Raw genomic sequence first — 22900 nt, 5'->3', positions numbered from 1 at the left:
ACAAAATGTTTTTTCCTTTAAAAATGTACTGGGTGAGGCTTATAATAGGTGCACTCTATAGTCCGGAAATTGGTTCAAGTTTGACTTCATGTAACGAGAGCAAGAACAACTTTATTGTGTGACCACTCCAATCCGTTTTTTATTTATCCCCACGAGGATCGCGGTGGTTGCTGGGGCCTGTCCCTGAACTGGTTGCCAGCCAATTGCAGGGCACATAGAAACAAACAACCATTCCAATTCACAATCGCAACTCGGGACAATTTTAAAGTGTTCAATCACCCGGAAAAAAACCCAGACAAGCACAGTACAAAGATGAAAACTCCTGCAGAAATTGAACCCGGTATCTTTCTACTGGGAATTCGATGTGCAAACCACTCAATGTACAGTATATCATAGAAATGGATAGATGAGAAGGTTTCTTCAGCCGTCATCTGTACAAAAGTTTCTTCACTTTTGTACAGATGACGGCTGAAGAAACCTTCTCATCGATGGACCACTCCTGTACGACTGAGAGCTTACACAGACGCATAGAAATGGATACAATTTTAGTAGCCTGAGTTCATATAGGTCTGAGATGGATTAATGTTGTCAGAAAAAAACAACCGTGCTTGTGGCATTTTTAACTCCTTTCATGCACCCTATAACCAGAAAACACGATAACCCTTCCACTGTAGTAACCGATGTCCCTGAAAGGGTTAGCATTGTTGCTCTCTGACTTGACAAACTCACACTTTCACTCTGAAAAGGGTTGAGGAAGTTTCCGGTCATCTCTCCATCCTCTCTGGGGGTTCCTGGCTGGTTACTCATACTCAGATTACCTGGCGAGTTCTGAATAGACACAACAAGCTAGATAATAAAGAGCACTTGCCTTCAGTAACCGTCAGGGTGTTTAAAATATTATCTTACCTTTGGGAGACTGTCCATATCGCCAGACCCTGAGTAAAGTACATGACATGAGTCATTAACATATTTCTCAACTAATTATTTGATAAATGACATCCCTTTGTTCTTGTACCTAATGATCCATTCATGTGATGAGGCTCCATTCCAGCCATTCCCCCTAATGAGCCGTCGCCTCCAGCCCCCATCGGGAACTGGGGACACGCGTGCAGCGGAAAGTGACGCTCAGGTCACAAAGATCACAAAGTGACAATAATAGCTTCTGCAATCTGGTGCTAAATTGAAGCCGGGATCACACAGATGTGGTAAAAATAGCAAGAACTCACATTTGGTCGACTGCCACCTGGGGGACCTGTGCTGATCATAGTGTACATGTTGTCTCCAGAGTTGGTTGAATCTGTTGGGGGGGGGGGGGGGTGCAAAGTGATGATAAAAGGAGGAAGTGACAAGTACACAGACGACTACTTGCATATCTTACCTGCTGGACTTGGCATGATGGGGGTCCCGGGTGGTCCTCCTCCTCCCGGAGGTCCCTGAAATGTGTTTTTAAAAAAACGATGAGAACCATTTCGGTATGCCTCAGAATTCAGGAATGCCTGATTAGTTATTTTCCATGCATATCTTGAGCTCAGGAAAATGTTTGTAATGATATAACACTATTTTGCATAGATGCCAACCTGCCGATGGGTCACGAGTTTCCAGGCACTCCCCTAATTACGAACATTTGAGTTGCCAACAACGGTACATACGAACATTTTTTAGAGTCACAGATGGAGTATTCTCTCCAGTTGTACATGTACATATTTTTATAGAGCATATATTTTATTAAATGTTTATTTTTAAGTACAAACCAATATAGGTGGCTTATACAAGCCTTAAACATACTTATATAAACCTTAAAGGACAACCGACGCCTACGACGCTTTGGTGCATTTTCTGGGATGATACATTGGAGTCCAGACGGCTCGAATTGATACAGAAGGACTTCTTTAATCGATTGCAAACACTTATGCTTTCCTCCTCAGAACTATTTGAATCATATTCATAACTGGATGAGTAACAAGAAAGCATCTTCTCCAAATCTGAAGCCATTGTTTTGATTATAGAGCAAGGCAAGACGTCCTGCCGTGACGTCATGAACAAGGGGGCGGGACCTTCTGAAACTCGCCATCTCCGAGGTCATTTTGAAGTAGTTTTGGGATACTTTAAGTAATTTTTATTGGTGTTTTACATTTGACTAAAAATAATAGCCTGTGTGTTTTGGGTATTTTAGATGCTATAAAACGTTTTTCTGATGTCAGTTAGGAAACAAAAAAATGGTGTTGGTTGTCCTTTAAACATACTTATGTAAGCCTTAAACATACATTCCATACAAAATATACAGTAGCACTGAAGCAACTTATGAACAAATTCACCTTCAGAACATATCTCGTTCGTAAGTTGGGGAGCGTCTATTTCAAAATCAGCAAATAAAATGCATTTGGTCGATTTCGCTTGGTTCAGAATGACTAACCTGGAGCGGCATTAATTTTCATTCGGAGTCAGACATTTTTATGGAACTATTTGACATGAAATCGATCATACACACATTTGAAAAAAACGTGTGGTGATTTATGTTTTGTTTGACACAAAACTCCAACTGACAGTGCACTAAGCGGTTTTTCAACTACTTTTAACTCATTTGATGCCATTCACGAATTTATTATTTGTCTTTCATACAGCCACCCACCTTTCAAGCGCAGATAACTCCAGACCCATATAATTTAGGAATTAACTATTTTTCTGATGAAAGAAGAGAGTCTAACGATTCTTACGCTGCATTGAATGCTTATGTAGTCCTAAAACTCAATATTCTGTGGGTCCTGTGATTGTAATAAAAATGACAAAAACCTTGGCACTGGAGTGGACACATTTTTGCACATCATCTGGCAGTGAATGAGTTAAAAAGTGGTCATGATTGACCAGGCTGGCGCTTATTGTGAAATAAGACTAGTTGTAGTGCATGTGTATTTATGTTTTCTAAATTTCTGGGAGAAACAAATAAAACTTACAGCATATTTACATACTGTAAAAATCGAACCCTCGAGATTAACAATACATACCACATAACTACCTGGAGATGCGGACGAATAAGGAGTCTGGAAAGACATGCAACAACGGCGTAAACAATACAAAGTCATACATATTTATTTATACCGTGCTTTCACAACAGCAGCAGGTGTTACCAAGTGCTTTAACAATTTAAAAAAATGTTCAATGAAATGTGAAGATGAGTGGAACAAGTGGAACACTCACAGAGTTTGAATTTGGAGGATTTGGCCAGGGTCTCCCACCTCCCGGCCCCCTGGAATGCACAGACACACTTGAGTCTCAGTCATTGCTTCAGACACATTGGACTGACTTGGCAAAAACACACTCATTTATAGCCAGAGAGAACACACACACACACACACACACACACACACACACACACACACACACACACACGCACACACACACACACGCACACACACACACACACACACACACACACACACACACGCACACACACACACACACACACACACACACACACACACACACACGCACACAAGCACACACGCACGCACACAAGCACATACACAATGAAGAAAAAACAGCTTAGCTTTTTAGCTGTTTAGCTTTCGTATTCAGTAATTAATGATTCAGTAATTAATATTAATATTAATATTAATAACACCAAATATATAAATGTTACACAATATATTACAGTTTGAAATCTATTATTATTATTATTATTATTATTATTATTCACTGTATTATGTTCATACTGTATGTTTATTGAATTCATATATTGTTTATTAAACAAATCAATAATAATAATAATATGAATATGAATGTGAATATAAATAGCACTAAATATATAAATGTGACATAGTATATTACAGTTTGTAATCTATTATTATTATTATTATTATTATTATTATTACAGCGGTGCCTTGGCTTACTAACTTAATTGGTTCCCAGAGTGTGTAAGGCGAAAAGTGTGTATCCCAAAAATTAATTTCCGATAGGAAACCATTAAAATGAGAATAATCCGTTCCCAGGTCTCCATAAAATATAATTTTCAACTAAATAAGCCTTAAAACTACACACAATATACCTTATTCTATGTATAATAAATGTGCTATTGTAGTGTAATGAAAGAAATACACTGCACTATATAATAAAGTCACTTTATTTACATTTGTGATGGTCGTTGATGGCTCTTAATTGACACATGTTGCTTCCTTACTTGTAAGGAAGCAACTTACGAAACTGAGGCATCACATTATCATTGATCATGTTGATGATTCTCATAGCCACAGACTTTTCAGGATGGAACTCTTCAATAAAAGCCTGCACATCATTCCACTTAGCAGCCATCTCCTCCTCCTCACCCTCAGATGACAACTCCTAAATGGCTTGCTTCTGCTTGTCCTCTTGAAGGCAAATCAAATCCTGTCTTGAGGACCTCATTATGGTCAGCAACAAGCTCATCGATGTCATCTGCACCCACTTCGAGTCCCGTAGGTGCTGGCAGAGATTTTATTTCAACAAAAGGCGCGAGTCCGATGATTCCACGGACCCATAATGACAGGACAAAAGAAGGCGGGCGGGGGCGATCCGTCCAGCCTATCAAGCTTGGCAAAATAAAATGGCACACGGGGGTGCAAAAACTCGCGATCCCAGAAAGCAACAAACTTACGCCCGAGGTGTCATCATGTCACTGGTGAGGTGATTAGGGGATTGACAGCAGCTGGCGGAGGTTGGGAGCGGCGGCCCCACCCCAGCTGTCAACTCGCACGTGACAAGTTCGGTGTCATTAGTCACATGAAAGCATCGAGTAAATAACGCCTTTGTGTAAAGCTTTGTTGCGAAGTATGGTAGCAATGGTGGACTTAGCATATCGGTACTGGGCTCTTTATTTGTAGAACGGTAGTAGAAATTTACTCTCAGGGAAGTGACACACAGTGTGGGAAATGTGTCAGGCTGAGATTCACATGAAAGCCGCAAAACGCCCACCTTGTTCGTGTTTCTCAATGATCTCCTTCTTCTCCTCGACTGTAATTTTGATTTGTGTCTCCTTCGGCTGAACACGAGCCTGTGGTGGGGTCTTTTTCGGTCCCATAACAGCATAAGTAGCGTTGAAGACAATCGACGTGTGCACTCATAGAAACGGGGTGTGGAAAGGTAGGCCGGCTGGGCGCTGTTCGGTCGTGTGCTTTGGTGTTCTTCCGCCGAAGAGTACTCCGCCAGCCGTGGTGGGGGGTGTGTATCGCGAAACGTAGAGCTTAATCCAAGGTTTAATTTTCATAAATTTAACGTTCGTAAACCGAAAAGTTCGTAAGGCAAGGTGTTCGTAAACCGAGGCCCCACTGTGTACACTGTATTATGTATTATTATATGTATTATGTATTATGTATCATTTTGCTGCTGTGAAATGTAAATTTCTCCACTGTGAGACTAATAAAGGCAAATCCAATTCAATCCAATGTTCATACTATATGTTTTTTGAATTCATATATTGTTAATGAATTAAGTAATAAATAAATCAAGAAGAAGAAGAATAGATTAAAAACTATTATATACTGTATTACGTTCATATATTTCGTGATATTCATGATGTGAGGGTTAAACTCATCAGGAGGTAGACTTTTTTTCTGAAACATCCTAACTATGAATCTTTACAAAATGAGAATGAATAATTATTTTATGATTAAAACAACTATTAAAAATATTCGACACATTTATATTTTTGTAAAACATCAATACAAAAGCATGTCTGTTTGATTTGTACAACTTACATGTTGAGACCCGGCATTCCAGGCCCAACAAGTGCATTCAGTGGCGGCCTCATTCCTCCTCCGTAGCCCTACAAACATGAGAACCGAATCAGTGTTTAAGACTAAAAGAGAGCCGCCAACCAGGGATCACACACACACATACACACCTGCGGCCCGAGGGGCACCATGCCCCGAGGTGGCGTCATCCGCTGCATTGGCCCCCCCATATTTGGGTGACCTAGAACACAGAAAATACAATTTACAAGTGTCCTTCCATGCATGCTTGGATCTACCTGGACTCACCTTGCTGTCTTGTGGGGTCCATGCCACTGGGCAACATAGGCTGACTTCCTGGCACACCACCAAGCCCCTGCAGACGAGATCCAATTCGTCATTCGTATCACGTCCACGAACGCAGATTCCCTTTTCGTCTTTGTCGCTGCTGTGTTTGAGCCTACCAAGAGAGGGCGCTGTGCCACGTACCTGATTAGGTAATCTGAGAGGTGGTCTGGGTCCTCCCGGGTATCGAGGGGACATAAAAGGCTGTAACAAAGAGATGCGAATTGAGGTTGAAACCAAAACAATGGCAAAGTTGAAGTGCCATGCATTTTAGTAACTCTGCTCTTTTCGTTTGCCGCAGTGTGACGCCAGAGGTATGTATTGTTTGCCTTTAACTGAGAAAATGACACCAAAATGACATAATCACACACGAAAAGTATTGCAATCAATGACACCATTAAAGTAATAACGCAATTCAAGACAGCAAAACACAATATGAACATCGAATCATTATTTTTAACCATTCTAAAATGATTGACAGTCGGTTTGTTAGGAAAACAAACTGAACTCATTATTTGGGAACGTATGTGCAGGCCAGCATACCCGTCGAAAACCCAAATTGAGACTCAAAACCCGACCAAACTCCAGGACATCGAGATGGACGTGCTAACTGGCAGGTCGCTATGTTGTACAGTGAAGGAAATTATTTCTCTTACTTTTATTTCATTTGGTAAAGGTGACCACGAGGAATGCCACTCACACCATAATGCCGTGTAGTACCACACGAGAAGTAGTTTTAGATCTTACCACAAGGAGGCGACAAAGCTTTTGTGTTTGCGATCTGGCACTCATGTCACCATCAATGCACTGGTTGATACATTTCCCTGAATTCAATGCAGCCAATGTGGGTTTCGTTACCACTCTGAAGGTGTGAATGTTTGTATGAGTGGTTGTCTGTTTCTTTACGTGCCCTTTGACTGGTTAACGTGCCCTGTGACCAATGTCCTGCATCTTTTCCAAATCTCTTTGTAGCAAAACACCTGATTCAAATGATCACATCATCAGCAAGCTATATGGAAGCATGGCATTTACCTTGTTCATTGTAATTAGGTGTGTTGCAACAGGAAGACCTGGAAAACATCCAGGAATCGAGTTTGACACTTACTGTCTTTGCTAAGGTATAGTCGGTCTTTTTCCAAGCATTAACTGGGGTACACCTTGCAAATACACAAATGGAGTGGTGTATATTTATCTCTATCTTTTCTCATTATGCTATCAACAAATGAATAGTAAGTCGAAAGATATTAATAGTGAAGAAAAAGAGTAAATGAATCAATCGTGCATCTTAAAGCACAGGCGTCAAAGTCAAGGCCCGGGGGCCAAATCTGGCCCGCCACATAATTTTCTTCGGCCCGCGAAAGCACATCAAATTTGTGAAATTCCACAATGCTTGCTAAAGTCCGAACCACAAAGTCTAATTGCCCCATATAAACCACAATAACAGTCATTATTTTTTACTTCAAAATTTAAAAGTAGTTATTCCTGAAATTGATGTGTGCTCTACATGTAATATGTGGAGGGGATTAAACATTCTAATGGCTTCCCCAAATGCATAACAGCCCCCAAGAGGAACCCGTTGCTACAATGTGCCCTGTGGCAAAAAAATGAGTTTGACACCCTTGTCTAAAAGTATATATAGTAGGTGGAAATGACGTGGTTCACTCTTTTGTGATGAACTGCATGAGAAAATAGTTAAACAGTTAATGTACAATGTTACAAAATCAAGCAATTTGGGGATTTTTTTTAATCTGTGGTCTGTAATATCAGAATCTGGAGTTATGACGACATATTAAGTGGTAAGACCGAAAGCCAACTTTGAATGCCCTTGACCTACAATCCTTCAGGCGGCACTGCATCGAAAACCAACATCAATATGCAAAGGATATCACCACAAGGACTTCGGAACACTTCAGAAAACCAATGTGAGAAAATACATCCGCAAGTGCAACTTAAAATTCTACCATGCAAAGCAAAAGTCATTTATCAACGTCTCCCAGAAACGCCGCCGGCTTCTTTGGGCCTGAGCTCATCGAAGATGGACTGATGCAAAGTAGAAAACAGTTCTGTGGTCTGATGAGTCCACACTACCAATTGTTTTGGGAAAGTGTGGATGTTGTGTCCTCCGGGCCAAAGAGAGAAAAGAACCATCCGTACTGTTCTGGACGCAAAGTTCAAAAGCCAGCATCTGTGATGATATCGTGCTGTTTTAGTGCCAGTGGCATGGCTAACTTGCACACAGTCAATGCGTTATTAATGATGAAAAGTGCCTTCAGGTTTTGGACAAACATGTTGCCATCCAAACAATGCCTTTTTCAATGAAAGACGATGTCAGCAACATGACTTGCAAATCATTGTACTGTATTCTGTTGTAATTTATTTTTCAACACTCCATTTCAACTTAATTGGGAACAAGTTTGTAATTTAGTCAATACACACAAAAAAATCCTGGGTCTTTGTCATTGTCACCTGAATTCCAGGACCCACAGTATATTGAGTTTTGGTACTACATAAACATTCAATGTAGCGTTAGACACTTTAGACTCTCTTCTTTCATCAGTAAAAAATTGTTCATTCCTAAATTATATTAGTCTGGAGTTATATGAGCTTGAAATGAGGGCGGCTGTTCAAAATACAATGCCTATACATAGATATTGGTTCATATCGGGTTTTAACAACAGCTGAAGCTGGAACAAAGCGCACACCTGGAAAAAAGGGAAATGCTGCCCCTTTGTGGAAAGTAAAAAAAAATTGCCATCGGCCATGGCCACTGCTTTATCGGCACTCAAAGAAGAAAAAACAAAACCCAAACAAATTCGGGAATGGCGCTTTACATCATATTTTCAATTCCTGAATTAATTTGTGAATAGCAGTGAAGGAGTTAACTTCAACAGCTACTTTTTGAAAGTTGCAACTCAAGAAAGGCCCGTTACAGTTACTGAGCTGCATGTCAGATGCTAGCATCAGAGATGGGTTAATGAAGACAACTAATCAATGAGCACCTGGCACACTCACCATCATGTACTCACTGTATAATTTTTGCAATACGCTCACCTGAAAAAATCCTGGTGGGACCGGACCCACGGACATGCCATCTCCTGGGGGAAGGTTCCCGAGTACGGGACTTGGGGCTGCTGCTGCACTCTGAAAAATGAGAGTAAATAACGAGATACCTCGTTTATAGAGTGCAAGGTACTTTTGGATTGGATTGGCTGCAATATGGAGTCGGATGTCAAATTTACTCAAGCATGAAAAAACAAAACCCGAAGAAATACGGGAATAGCATCCTACGTACATATTTTCATTTCCTGAATACATTTGTGAATGAGTTAAAGTCACATACATGTATACGCACGGACGCTACATTTTATGCTTAGCATTTTGTGTGTGTTCACTTCTAAACATTTAAATATGTTAAAAGTTACACGTGTTTAAAGTATGAGTTCAGGTATTTTTTTTTTTATTGTTCAATATCTTCATTTTTTTTAATCACAGTTTCACCTGGTTCTGGAATGTATATCTGGAATCGGGAAATAAAAACAGTTTCTCTCAGTAAGAGAATAGTCATAATAGTCAAATAGTTAACAAAACAAGTTCATTTTTGGATTGGATTTGCCTTTATTAGTCTCACAGTGGAGAAATTTACATTTCACAGCAGCAAAGTGATGAAAGGAATGAAAGTAGAAAAACAAAATACCTCTTGCGGCGCTGTCTTGAAGTCAAATGAAAAAAAACAAAACAAAACAACAAATAATATGACAGCACAAAGACAATATGACAAAACAAAGACACAGACAAAGACAATCCATGCATGTTGTTTTTTCTACCTTGTTTGCCACATTTGAGCCCCTGTCAACCTTTTCAACCAATGCCCTCCTACCATCTCATCTTGACATGTTACTACAATGTGAACAGTTACATCTCTGATGATGACATTGGAACATGGCGTCTGGTGTTTTTTTTATCAGCAAGTGTCTTCCCACTCCCCTTTTGTTCTTCAGTGATGACTTTCCCTCCTCACCAAAGGCAATGGACGGAGGTGGAAGTCACCCCGATTCTCTGAAGTTACGGCCTGCTGACTTTGCAGGTCGCAGAGGAACAGGGTTTAATCAGGGCTGAGATAAAAGCAGACTGACGACACACTCAAATTCTCCTCGGCTCCACCAACCACCCGAATTTGCTATTCCCTCATTTTTCCACATTTTCTTTCACATTTCCTCACACTGTTCACTGCTGATGCAAACCAAGCTTTGGGAGAAAATGTGGATGTGGATACAGACGTTGTGGAACACGTAACGACATCAAGAGAGTAGCTTTTGTGAGTTTTCATCCATTTCATTCTCATTTTCTTGCACCCTGGATTACCCAGAACGCATCTGCACCGTGGCAGCCTGGAGGTTCGCTGAGTTTGCCTTCATGCTCAGAGAGAGAGGCAGAAAGAAAGAGAGAGAGACAGAAAGACAGACAGACAGAGAGAGAGAGAGACTGAGAGAGAGAGAGAGAGAGAGAGAGAGAGAGAGAGAGAGAGAGAGAGAGAGAGAGAGAGAGAGAGAGAGAGAGAGAGAGAGAGAGAGAGAGAGAGAGAGAGAGAGAGAGAGAGCAAAATAAGGACAAAGCGGAGAGAAATTGTGAGTTTGCAGCCTTGTTGGTGTGCACTTTTTGTTTGTTAGTGTACCTATTTGTGTGTGTGTGTTGGTTGGTGAAGGAGAAGAATATCTCTCTGACCCGCTGACAGTGAATTTTGTCTCTTCAAATGTGTGAACAAAGAGAGAAAATAAGAATAAAACCAAGATGTCTGCCTGCCCCAAAGACAAGCAGCAACATTCACCAAAATCCAAAAATTGTACCCTTTAGAATTAAACCAAAAATTCTTGTGCTTTTAAAATAAAAGTACTGTATTTTCAGGTGTATTAGGCGAACCCAAAAGCCTTATATGTGAAGTAACATTATGCCACAACAGGTCTCACAACAACACTCAGCAGCCACCGACTCCACTTCTCCCTGTAGAAGAAGTTGTGCTTAAACCCAGCCTCTACTGTAGCGCCTTATAATGTGGCATACCTTATATTTGGAAAACATTCGTATATTTGGAAAACTTGTTTTCATTCATTGAAGGTGCGCCTTATAGTCCAGTGTGCCTTATATATGGAAAAGGTTTGAAACTACACCGTTCATTCGGGGTGTGCCTTATACACCGGAAAATAAGGAAATATTTGGGAAAATGCAACATTTACTGTCCACCGTCTCAAACGAATTTATTCATCAATAATTTGCGTAGATGTGCTAAGTCATGTGAAGCAATTTTACATTTAGCGTATTTTACATACTATAAGTCTTGTAAAACTATGAAATTCTATTAAAATCAGATAGTGTGCCTTATGTATGGATCAATATTCTGTTTTCTTGGATGTAGTATTTTAAATATTCTTTAAAGTGCTTTGTTTCAGCTCTAGCGGCTGAGAAAGCTTCATTTTGTATTGTATTGTATTCCCTTTACGTCTGTGTAAGCTCTCAGTCGTACAGGAGTGGTCCATCGATGAGAAGGTTTCTTCAGCCGTCATCTGTACAAAAGTGAAGGTTTCGGACGTTTCGCCTCCTATCCAAGAGGCTTCGTCAGCGAACTAAAGTCTGACTGGTCGTATCTTATATGTTAGTCAGGAATGTAGGAACAATCAGTGGGGCCACAGGGGGGGGTCCCGCGCCTCCCCCAACCTGAGAGTAGGGACCTATCATAGCTGTGTCCGGCGCCACCAGGTCTGGACATTAGGGATATATAAATGGGGCCGATACGACCAGTCAGACTTTAGTTCGCTGACGAAGCCTCTTGGATAGGAGGCGAAACGTCCGAAACCTTCACTTTTGTACAGATGACGGCTGAAGAAACCTTCTCATCGATGTATTCCCTTTAGTGTCGTTCCATCTGAAGCCAGAATTGTAGCTTCCATCAGAAGTGTCATACTATTCCGTGTGCCGTATATATGAAAACCATTTTTAAAAAGACCATTAATTGAAGGTTCGTCTTATACTGTGAAGCCCCTAATAGTGTGTAAAATGCGATATTTTCGGTTCACTGTTAAAAAGGACTATGTCGGAAACCTGAATTACAAAATGTGTTTGGCATTCATCCATTACAGTATCACAATCATCGGTTTCTATGTTGAATTCTTAAAGCTCTAATCAGAAGAAAATATTTGTTCATTTCAAGCACTTGTCAGATCATAACACGAAGTAAACTGCAGTCACTTTTTATTGCTGTGTTTGTGAGTCATAACAATCCTTCCTATTCTACTAAAAGCGTAATTGTTTTAATAACATTCACACCAGTAAGAAGACACTCGAGGTGCCTCAAGAAGAAGACAATGGAATATTGTATTATATTGTGTCTGTTGACGCTAGAATCATCAATATGTAAATTTGGCCATCACCAATGGCTTGTGCAGCTAAGGTTAAAAACATTCATTTGATAAAACCACATCCCTGCAGCAACGTTACTGAGGCTCACTTTCCAGAAGTGATCAGATTTTACCTTTATTAGCCATTTAAAGGTAACTTTTGGTGCAGAGCCATTAAAGAAAAGAACAAAAAACAGGGCTACGGTAACTCTTTTTCTGTAACTTAATCAACTCCTCCTATTTGCTAACCTAATTCAAAACAGCCTAAGGGAAACTAAGCTCATCAGTTAGTACAAAGCGAAACTGCGGCTTACAAGGGGCGCTCAAGACAATCGACACTGCCATACAGACAACGGTTCTTTTTAAAAAGTTTGGTGGAATTGTACAAAAGTGATATTTTTTGAGGGTATCCTTTGAATGGATTGGATTAGCCTTTATTAGTCTCGCAGTGGAGACATTTACATTTTTACAGCAGCAAAGTTAGGAAAGGAAGATAAAAGGAAAGAAAGAAGTTGAAAAACAAATTACAAGAGCTGCGAGTAGGGCAGCTACTCTCATGGCGCCATCTTGAAGTCAAAAGAACACAAAAACTAAATAGCAAATAATATGACAACACAACACATAGACACAGTCATTTAATCTGAAGCACTTTATGCACCCTCTTTGTTGCATGAAGCAGTTCTAGATGACGGAGGAGAGGATCAAAGCGTCTTTTTCACAGTGGATTAGGGACGTCATGGTGGAATGTGCGCGTCTACTACAAACTAAATGTTAAAAGCAAAAACGAAGCTGTAGCCTCCATTGACAAAAAAAATTGTCCTGCATCTCCTGCCCCACGTAAATCCGCTTCAATTCCAAGCCGCGACCGTTCCACATACGCATTGCCGTTGCGGGCTCCTCAAGCCATGCATCTATCCAGCCGCAGACTGTCCAACAGCACCGACCTTTCCGCTGAACAAAGCGGGGCTGTGAAAATGCTGCTCAATCGCCCCCCAGAGCTGTCCAGCGATGACAGTCAAATGGCACTGACATTCCTCCCAAATCAAAAACAGTGCTGGCAAATTCGAGCTGCACAGTCTCCTCGAAGAATGCCGTGACCAAAAATGCTGAAAAACAATCCGTGACCAAATCATCATCCCTCTGTCCTTATTCATGCAATCATCCTTTGACGTATGAGGGACGGAATACCCATTTCTGACTTTTTCCTCTGTCGGTATGCAACAATGTTTTTATATTCCACTGAAATATGGCCATTGTAGTTTTATGGGATTTGGATATTGTTGTATTGCAGCCCTGTAGAATGATTGTAGAAGAGAAAGCCGTCTCTTCATTAGAATTACAGTTTGTGGCACAAATAATCTTACGTACCATGTAGAACCCAACTTGCTGTTATATTGAATCGGCTTGATTTCAAAGCTGATCCCGTGCTCCCCCGTGGAGGATGCAAACATTTGTTAGGGGGAAACGGGAGCGTAATTATACAGTACGGCACTACAGGATAAACTAATCAGACAGCACACTACATTCACACGGCACTAATGCAATCACTGCTATGTCCCAGTAATACATAATGAGATAACACATGCTATATGTTTAACACTTGTGTACCATAGTGATGTGTGTGCATGTGTGTGTGTAAGAGCAGAATCATTTCCATTCTGCTTTAGAGAGTGAGCAACACTATGAGAGACACTGCGTGAGTGGAATGTCAAATATTTTTCTCTCATGTCTCTTTCTGCATCTCCATTTTGCCTTTTTTTCTCTCCTCGCCAAAAAGTGGGTTGCTTTTTGTCAAACCTTAGAAGAGCATTGTTCAATGGAAAAAAAAATGTGTACATAATATTCTTGTCATTGATGGGCGTTGGGGGATGAAATGTTTTCATCGCCATGCAACTCAAATTGTATTACCTCTGTGTCCATGCCTACGCAGTACACACACGATCGGGGCCGGAGATCAAATAATTTATATCACCTTTATAAGTGACCACAAATGATGACATTATCAGGGTCATCACCTCATTCCAAATATGATTTTAATAATAAAATATATATCACATCAGCAATTTGAATTAACAGCTTCCTCAACACTATTCTACTATCCAAAGCCAGACAAAAACTGATCTGAAGAAAGCCATATACGTTTATTTCACCCAAATTGGACTTTTTGCACAGTTTAACTCATTCACTGCCAGACGTGCAAAAATGTGTCCACACACTGCCACGGTTTTTGTCATTGTCACTCAAATTCTGGGACCCACAAAATATCTAGTTTTAGGACTACATAATAATTCAATGCAACGTAGGAAATCTTAGACTCTCTAATTTCATCAGAAAAAAGAGGTAATTCCTAAATTATATAGGTCTGGAGTTATGTGAGCTTGAAATTAGGGCGGCTGTCCAATATACAATGCAATACATATACTGTATATTGGTTTATATAGCGCGTTAACAACAGCTGGAGCTGTAACAAAGCGCTAACATGGAAACATGGAAATGCTGACCCCTAATGTAAGGGAAAAACATTGCCAGAGGTCTGACCAGCACTTTATCGGCACCCCAGCAAGAAAAACTAAAACCAGAACAAATTTGGGAATGCGCTCGACGTCATATTGTCAATTCCCGAATAAATTAAGTAAGTCAAAGTGGTTATAGCTTCTTTCACTCTTTTCGTGGCCTAAATTTATGAATTAATGTATTACAAAAGTGTTTAAATTTACAATAATTATTTTATTTAAATTGCAAACCATAAGTAGTAGTACAAGTTTTAATTTGATTTGTACACCTTCATGATAAGAGTTGCATGTGATGGAAAGTAATGACAAGACAGATTAGTGAATAATCATGAATCCTGTCACAATAAACATGCTAATCGGCTCAGTTCATTAAGAATCCAAATAAAATGCCATCGGAGTAAAGGCGGTTAATTGCTAGTGACCCCATTAAGCCACACGGGAGCCACATTAACGTCAGTTCTTTGAGCGGCAAAAGTATTTCGCCGTTTGCCCTGTCCATCAAGAAATGATGGACAGGCTGTCTCGAAAGTCAGCATGCTTGTTGTCACTGGGACATAAATCCATGATTGGCACTTGGATGTAATCTGACACGGCGCCATGCGGTCTATGTCAATTCAAAGCAAGGCCGTTGGTTTTAATTGCACCGTAATATATTGTAATGTACAATAATCTGCAGATTGAAGCAATAGTTCGGGCTTTTTATTAGCATTTTAATAGTGAAAGGCCATCATTTTTTAAAGTCAGAAGGATGCAAATACAGTATAAAATAATAAAAATAAATTGTCATTGGCTTAGCATGACATTTAGTTCCAAACGACATGCTTTCTTGTAGGTACTTAGTCTATCATCTCAGACTGTACATTAATCAAAACGACACACACATCCTGAACCAGCCGCATTTGACCTGACCTATGAGAAAAAGTTGTCCTCATTCAGTCACGTGTCCATCATTTTCTCCACTGCATCACGCATGACCATAATGTGTATGTTGGCAGGGGGGCATAAACACCTTCAACAAAACATTGGACATCAAAGGTTTTGTGTGAAGACTGCGGGTTGAGCTCTCCGAACGAAACGACAAACAGGAAGGGACTCCATATCTCCTCCCTCTTTAACGCTCTCATGATTCTCTAAAATGCCATTAGTCCACTTCCTGAGCGAGAGAGCGAGAGTAGGATGGAAAGAGGAGATGCTCCAAATTTGACACACACGCCCCCACACACACGCACACATATAGCAAACAACTCCCTTTTGATAAAAATTAAAATGCTCTCTAGCACTCCAATGTTTTTTATGAGCAACACATGCCAGACATGACTGTCACATTTCAGTTTGTGATCAACGCGTGGCACTGTCGGGCACCGCCTGCAGCTGCACAGGTGTTGGTTGTTTTAAACAGCGGTAGTTAAAAGGATTCCCGGCACGACCATTCCATTGTTTGTTTCACCCTGTCAGGTTTGGTTCATCGTGTCATGTTTTAGTCCTGGTTTTATTTGCTATTTTGGACGTTTTTGTTCCAATGACTTTGTTGATTGAAATGTTGTTCCTGCTGACCTTATTTAATACAATTTGTCAAATACACCCTGTTCCTCCTGCCTGTCTGCTTTTTTGGACCAACACAAACTTGGAAATCGTGACAATGACAGGAAATAACAACAATTACAACAAAAAAATATCCTATTTTTGTTGTGTAGGCATTGCTTGGATGCAATATTGACCTGGCCTTCTCGTTGTTCAGCCCTGAATCCAACAGAACTGAAAAGTCATGTCACATCCACCACCAGACACACTTCCATTAATTATGAATTTTATTGATGAAATTTACTGCCTGTGAGCAAATTTTTTTGGGGCACTTTAATTTATTAGGCACTGTCATTCTGTCTTCAGTGGTTTAGTTATTTGGGTTTTCGTTCTTCTTTCATATCCTGTTTGTTCTTGAAATGTGTGTCTGTTTATGTGTGTGTGTTTAATTGGATAAATGGATGGATTTGCCTTGATTAGTCTCACAGTGGAGAAATTTACATTTCGCAGCAGCAAAGTGATGAAAGGAATGAAAGTAGAAAAACAAAATACATAATTGTGGACCCCAAAAATGCAGGCAGGAGAGAGGAGCAGGGTGTATTTGACAAATTGTATTATATAAAGTCAGCAAGAACAAAATGTCAATCAACAAAGTCATCAGAACAGAACGGTCCAAAGTAGCTAACAAAACCGAGAGTAAAACATGACAAGATGAAACAAACCTGACAGGTAAAACAAACAATGACCCGATACTGAATGGTCACGCTGGGAGTCCTTTTAACTGATTAAAACGACCAACAAGTGTGCAGCTGCTGGCAGTGCCAACCGTTGGTCGCAAGCCGAAATGTGACAATATCTTTACAAAAAAACAATATCAATATTAAAAGGCTCACAAAACCTGGAAATATACATAAATAGGTCCCAATGTCTCTTCCTATTTTAGGATTTTTCTTAACCCTATAAATGTATAAAGTGATGTTTTACAGACAGTTGTTGGCTTGGCTTTACTGTGACATGGGAAAATGTAATTATTCTGCATGCCTTTTAAATGTTGTTGTTTGGCATAACAGCAGTATGAAAAATAGGTCAAACTGTAAACATTGGTACAACAATTTTACAGAAAATAATGTCATTAAATTCTAACAGTCCTAATTCTACGACTATTATGACATTTCAAGATGGAAAGAAAACCTGAAGGGATAAGATTTCAATTGATTTCAGTCCAGAACAAATCTCTGGCCCCGGCAATTTCTCCCATCTTTTCCATTTTTATCGCCTCGAGGATAAAATGAGCCCCTCACGCCGCCATTATAGCTGATTATCAGCTATAATGGCAGCACAATGCTAATCTACCTGACTTCACGAGGCAATTACAGGTAGGGCGCTATCAACTACTCAGTGGGGGATGCGGGTATACCTCTTGTTTATCACTGATGTCATTATCGACCCTTGTAAACGTCTCTGGCCAGTGACGGCCCATTGTGAGATGTGAGGTGGTGCTGCGGGCCGCTGCGCTGTCAGATACACGCAACGGGCGGAAAATGATAGCCAGCGTGGTTCTGGAGAGTCGCACTTCAGCACAAGTCTCTATCTCACTTGGCTTCACCGCGCTACGGGGGGGGAGATAAGAGGGAGAGACGCAACAGAGCGAAGAGGAGGAAGATTACAGACATAGTTTGGGAACAAGAGGATGCTGTGTCATGCTGTGTTATATGCACACACACAGCCATTAATGTGCATTATAGTCATAAGAGTAGGGCGGTGTTGTGGTAACTGTTGCTGTCTTTCGTGCAGATAGCACAAGTTTGATTCCCGGTCGGTGACGCATTGCTAGATCTAAACTCGTCAGTGAGTGCAGCCAATGTAAAAAACGTGCCACCCCCAACAAAGAAAAAAAAATCATGATTAGAACATTAATGTTCACACCACTAAGTGGGAATTGAACCCACTTCAAAGTCGGCTTGTGAACATTTTGAACAGTTGCCAAACTTGAGGGGGTGGGCCAAATACAGCCCAATTTTTTTTGGCTCACTAAAGGCAGTGTTTGAAATAACGTCTGCCCGGAGGCCCGGGACGTACAACTTTAACGTCGGTCGTACAACTTTAACGTCGGTCGTACAACTTTCAAAATGTCTCGGCCAACTTCTTCAAGAAAAAATAAATAGATCTTTTTCAAATCAAACGTTTTATCCAATAAAGCAAAAGCTACAAGCAAATCGCTGCATACTGGGCATGGCAGCCAATCAGAAGTCTGTTTCGTGCTTCGGACTATACCGTGACTGTAAAGTGTACTTGAGAGTTTTGAAAGGCGCTTAGAAAGAGCAGTCCACCTGGCTTTTAGCAGACAACACAACGCAAACATTGCATTGTGCACCATGACGACAAATGACAACTGGAGCAAAATCTTCAGCAACAGATATTTACCATACATTAAGCAAGGGAGCATTTGTGGTAGGTACTTCTTTAATTAAAAACATCCTTTATACTTCGCAACAATGTTTTTTTTTTGCGATTAGTCGTCGTATTGTGTTTCAAGTTGCGAAAAATGGGGCAGGAAACTTTATGGCCGGGCAGGCAACTTTTCAGAGTTGTCTGCCCTGGTGTCCGCTAACTTTTTGTCATGAGTTTCAGACACTGCTAAAGGACGTAAAATGTTTCTATGTAACGTTTCTTGCTGAATAGATTTGTTCTTTTCATTGAGGAACAATATTTTTAAAACAAATTGCAATCACTTTTTTTAGAATCTTCCCAAATTCCAAACAGCTCCCGATAGTGTTATTATCTGTCTTAATCTTGAACATGCAAAATTCATAAAGCAATGCCTAGAAAGGCCCAACAGATAATCTACTTCCTGAGGCTGCTGAAGAAGCATGGCCTGCCACAAGAGGTGCTACGACACTTCTACACAGCAGTCATCGAATCAATCCTGTGTTCTTCCATCACCCTTTGGTTCGGGGTGGCCACAAAAATGGACAAAATCCGACTTCAACGGACAGTTAGGACGACGGAATAAATCATTGGCACCGCCCTACTCACTCTTGAGGATTTGCACACTGCAAGAATCAAGACAAGAGCGCGAAAAATCCTACTGGAGCCTCCGCATCCTGCTCACCACCTTTTCCAGGAGGCGCTACCGATCCATGTTGGTGCGCATGGATCGGCAGACATTTAAACAGCTTCTTCCACCGGTCCATTAACTCTCTAAACAGTACGTCTGTGTAAGCTCTCAGTCGTACAGGAGTGGTCCATCGATGAGAAGGTTTCTTCAGCCGTCATCTGTACAAAAGTGAAGGTTTCGGACGTTTCGCCTCCTATCCAAGAGGCTTCGTCAGCGAACTAAAGTCTGACTGGTCGTATCGGCCCCATTTAAATGCAAATTTCCCCATTGCGGGACGAATAAAGGTATTCTGATTCTGATTCTGATTCTGATTCTGATTTATATATCCCTAATGTCCAGACCTGGTGGCGCCGGACACAGCTATGATAGGTCCCTACTCTCAGGTTGGGGGAGGCGCGGGACCCCCCCCTGTGGCCCCACTGATTGTTCCTACATTCCTGACTAACGATTGGCCTATTACACCCACTCCCCCCGGTATCACCTCATCAGCATAACGACCCTCATCAGCATTGCGAAAGTTGCCTAACCTGTTTTGCCTGAGCAGGCTATTGTATGAACGATCCAAATTGAACCTCACACCACCAGACCGGTTTAATGAAGGATTTTGTTGTTTTATAAGAATCGCCTCTTTTACCCCCCTTTCAAACCATCTATGTTCTTTCGCTAAGATTTTAACCTCATTGTCGTCAAATGAGTGGTTAGTAGCTTTTAGGTGCAAATGTACTGCCGATTGAGGCCCACTAGTATTATCCCTGCGATGTTGATAAAGTCTTTTTTTTGAGAATTTGTTGAGTCTCCCCAATGTACTGCTCTTTACAATTTTCATTCTTACAATGTATGGAATAAACTACATTACTTTGTTTTTCATTTGGTAGCCTATCTTTTGGATGCACTAATTTTTGCCTTAACGTGTTTATCGGTTTGAAATAAGTAGGAATTTTATGTTGCCAAAGGACTCTTTGTAATTTTTCCGAAACTCCTGCAATGTACGGTACTGCTACTCCTCTCCTTTTAGAATCTTGAGAATTATTGGTTTCGTTCGCTATTCTTTCTTTCTGACATTTGTTGATGTTGATGTTGATACTCTAAACAGTAACCCAAATACAATGGGGCCTCGGTTTACGAACACCTTGCCTTTTGAAATTTTCGGTTTACGAACGTTAAATTTATGAAAATTAAACCTTGGATTAAGCACTACTTTTCGGGATACACACGGAGCGCCGCCCCACCACGGCTGCCGGAGTAATCTTCGCCGGAAGAACATCAAATCACACGACCGAACAGCGCCCCAGGCGGCCTACGTTTCCACACCCCCTTGCTATGAATGCACACGTCGATCGTCTTCAACGATACTTTTGCTGTTATGGGACCGAAAAAGACCCCACCACAGGCTCGTGTTCAACCGAAGAAGACACAAAACAAAATTACAGTCGAGGAGAAGAAGGAGAAATTGAGAAACACGAACGATGTGTGCGTTTGACTGATTTAGCGGCCCGGTACCTAAATGCTAAATCTACCATTGCTATCTACCATTGCTACTTCGCAACAAAGCTTTATACAAAGGCTTTATTTACTTGATGCTTTCACGTGACTAATGACACCGAACTTGTCACGTGCGAGTTGACAGCTGGGCGGGTCCGCCGCTCCCGACCTCCGCCAGCTGCTGTCAATCCTCTAATCACTGACACTGGGACATTTAAACGAGTCGCTGTCACCAGTGCCGGATGATGACGACGCCTCGCGCCTCACCAGTGTCTTGGACTTGCCAGCACAAGAGTGTGCTTCGCCCGAGGTGATTGTTCCACTTACATGAAGGAATTTCATTCGTATAGATTAGATTAGCCTTTATTTCCCCTCGAACAGACTCCTGTGGCAATCATGTTTTCATTGGGAATTTTTCATCTTTGACTTTTGTTGACATCACCTCGCTGGATCAATTAGCCTGTTGTCATTCTAACAGCTACTTGTCTTCCTTTGCCCTCCGTTACAGTAACCTCCCCTTTACACTCTGCCCCCCCTCACACCCCCAACAGTTGAGGTTAAGCAAGGCGTGCATATGTCAGCAATCAAACACACGCATCCATCCACCAACATGTCCAGACGTGCACGTCATATGACTCGGTGTGAAACTAAGCCCCTGGGAGACTCGCTGGTTAGTTAAGACTCAGCGCAACGGAAAGGAGAAAAAGGGGTCATTAGCACCCCCCCCCCCACACACACACAAAGAAAAGAAAGGGAAGTCATATAAAAAGGAAGGAAGCCGAACTTTTTGAGTCATACCGAAAGGTGATTGTGAAAACCCATTCCATCCCATAGTTCTCCATGTCACCCCCCACCAAACCCACCCCACCTTCCACTCAGCTCCCCATTGCCATGGCAATGATGCTACAGTGAGTCACCTGCATATCTCCCTCTTCCTCCTCCTCTTTCTTAACAGTGCCAAGGAACACTGGAGGATGGAGCGAGTAGGAGAGAGACGGCTCTGTTTCCTTGGCAACAGACTTGGGGTCTCCGCATCGCTCCCCTTGGTTCACAACTGCTTGGGAGCAGTTTGCTACCCGCAACGCTTTGAGACAAAAGAGAATTTCATTGTCGTAATCCGAAAACACGTGCCACAAAGTCAAAAGTCTGAATTTTTTGTTAATCGCCCAAACAGGATGTGGATTTTTTTACAACACTGGTAAAAACCAACCAATTGCAAAATAAATAAATATAAAATAGAATGTATTCAATCTTGAGACAAGGAAAGCTAAAAGTGGATGACTATAAATACTCTAGAGCACAGGTGTCAAAGTCAAGGCCCGCGGGCCAAATCCGGCCCGCCACATCTTTTTTTTCCGCCCGCGAAAGGAAATCAAACTTGTTAAATTCCATGATGATTGCTAAAATCTGAGCCAAAATTTCATATTTTTGGATGTCAACCACAATAAAAGTCATTATTCTTGACTTCAGATTTGAAAACGAGTTATTCATTAATTTGCTGTGTGCTCTATATGTAATATTTGAAGGGATTTAAACATTCTAATGGGTTCCCCAAATTCATAACGGCCCTCGAGAGGAAACCATAACTACAATGTGGCCCGCGGCAAAAAATGACTTTGACACCCCTGCTCTAGAGCAAGATTTTGAGGATCATTACTTCTCTGCTCCTAATTATGGTTTGCTGCTAATGCAACATAATATGGTGTAATCTTCAAATTGCTTTGACACTGATTTTAAAGTAAATGTTAGGAGAAAACAACAAATTAGATTTTGACATTTCTACAGAAGAGGTGGCAATTTCAAAGACTTAAAACGATAACACAAACGTGAGTC

The 22900-nt window shown here is 41.0% G+C and overlaps 2 protein-coding genes across 2 annotated transcripts in view; both read right to left on the bottom strand.

The window, feature by feature from the left end:
• The window catches only part of LOC148899157 (ladderlectin-like), a 256335-nt gene that overhangs the window by 121147 nt on the left and 112288 nt on the right, over positions 1 to 22900 (bottom strand). The window lies entirely within an intron of this gene.
• ssbp2a (single stranded DNA binding protein 2a) overlaps positions 1 to 22900 on the bottom strand; it is a 76776-nt gene that overhangs the window by 1961 nt on the left and 51915 nt on the right. Inside the window, exons 5-16 of the mRNA XM_088994224.1 lie at positions 9096 to 9185; positions 6189 to 6248; positions 6009 to 6075; positions 5873 to 5943; positions 5727 to 5794; positions 3196 to 3244; positions 3003 to 3038; positions 1379 to 1433; positions 1227 to 1297; positions 1016 to 1094; positions 907 to 935; positions 730 to 828 (exon numbers count right to left, since the gene is read on the bottom strand). Coding sequence (XP_088850350.1) covers positions 730 to 828; positions 907 to 935; positions 1016 to 1094; positions 1227 to 1297; positions 1379 to 1433; positions 3003 to 3038; positions 3196 to 3244; positions 5727 to 5794; positions 5873 to 5943; positions 6009 to 6075; positions 6189 to 6248; positions 9096 to 9185 — 774 coding nt within the window. The remainder of the gene's footprint in view (positions 1 to 729; positions 829 to 906; positions 936 to 1015; positions 1095 to 1226; positions 1298 to 1378; positions 1434 to 3002; positions 3039 to 3195; positions 3245 to 5726; positions 5795 to 5872; positions 5944 to 6008; positions 6076 to 6188; positions 6249 to 9095; positions 9186 to 22900) is intronic.

This window comes from Hippocampus bargibanti, linkage group LG04 (assembly GCF_051943395.1).
Source record: "Hippocampus bargibanti isolate YZ-2025 linkage group LG04, ASM5194339v1, whole genome shotgun sequence".
In the NCBI taxonomy this organism is placed as follows: Eukaryota; Metazoa; Chordata; class Actinopteri; order Syngnathiformes; family Syngnathidae; genus Hippocampus; species Hippocampus bargibanti.
This window is presented reverse-complemented; position numbering and strand designations above follow the sequence as displayed.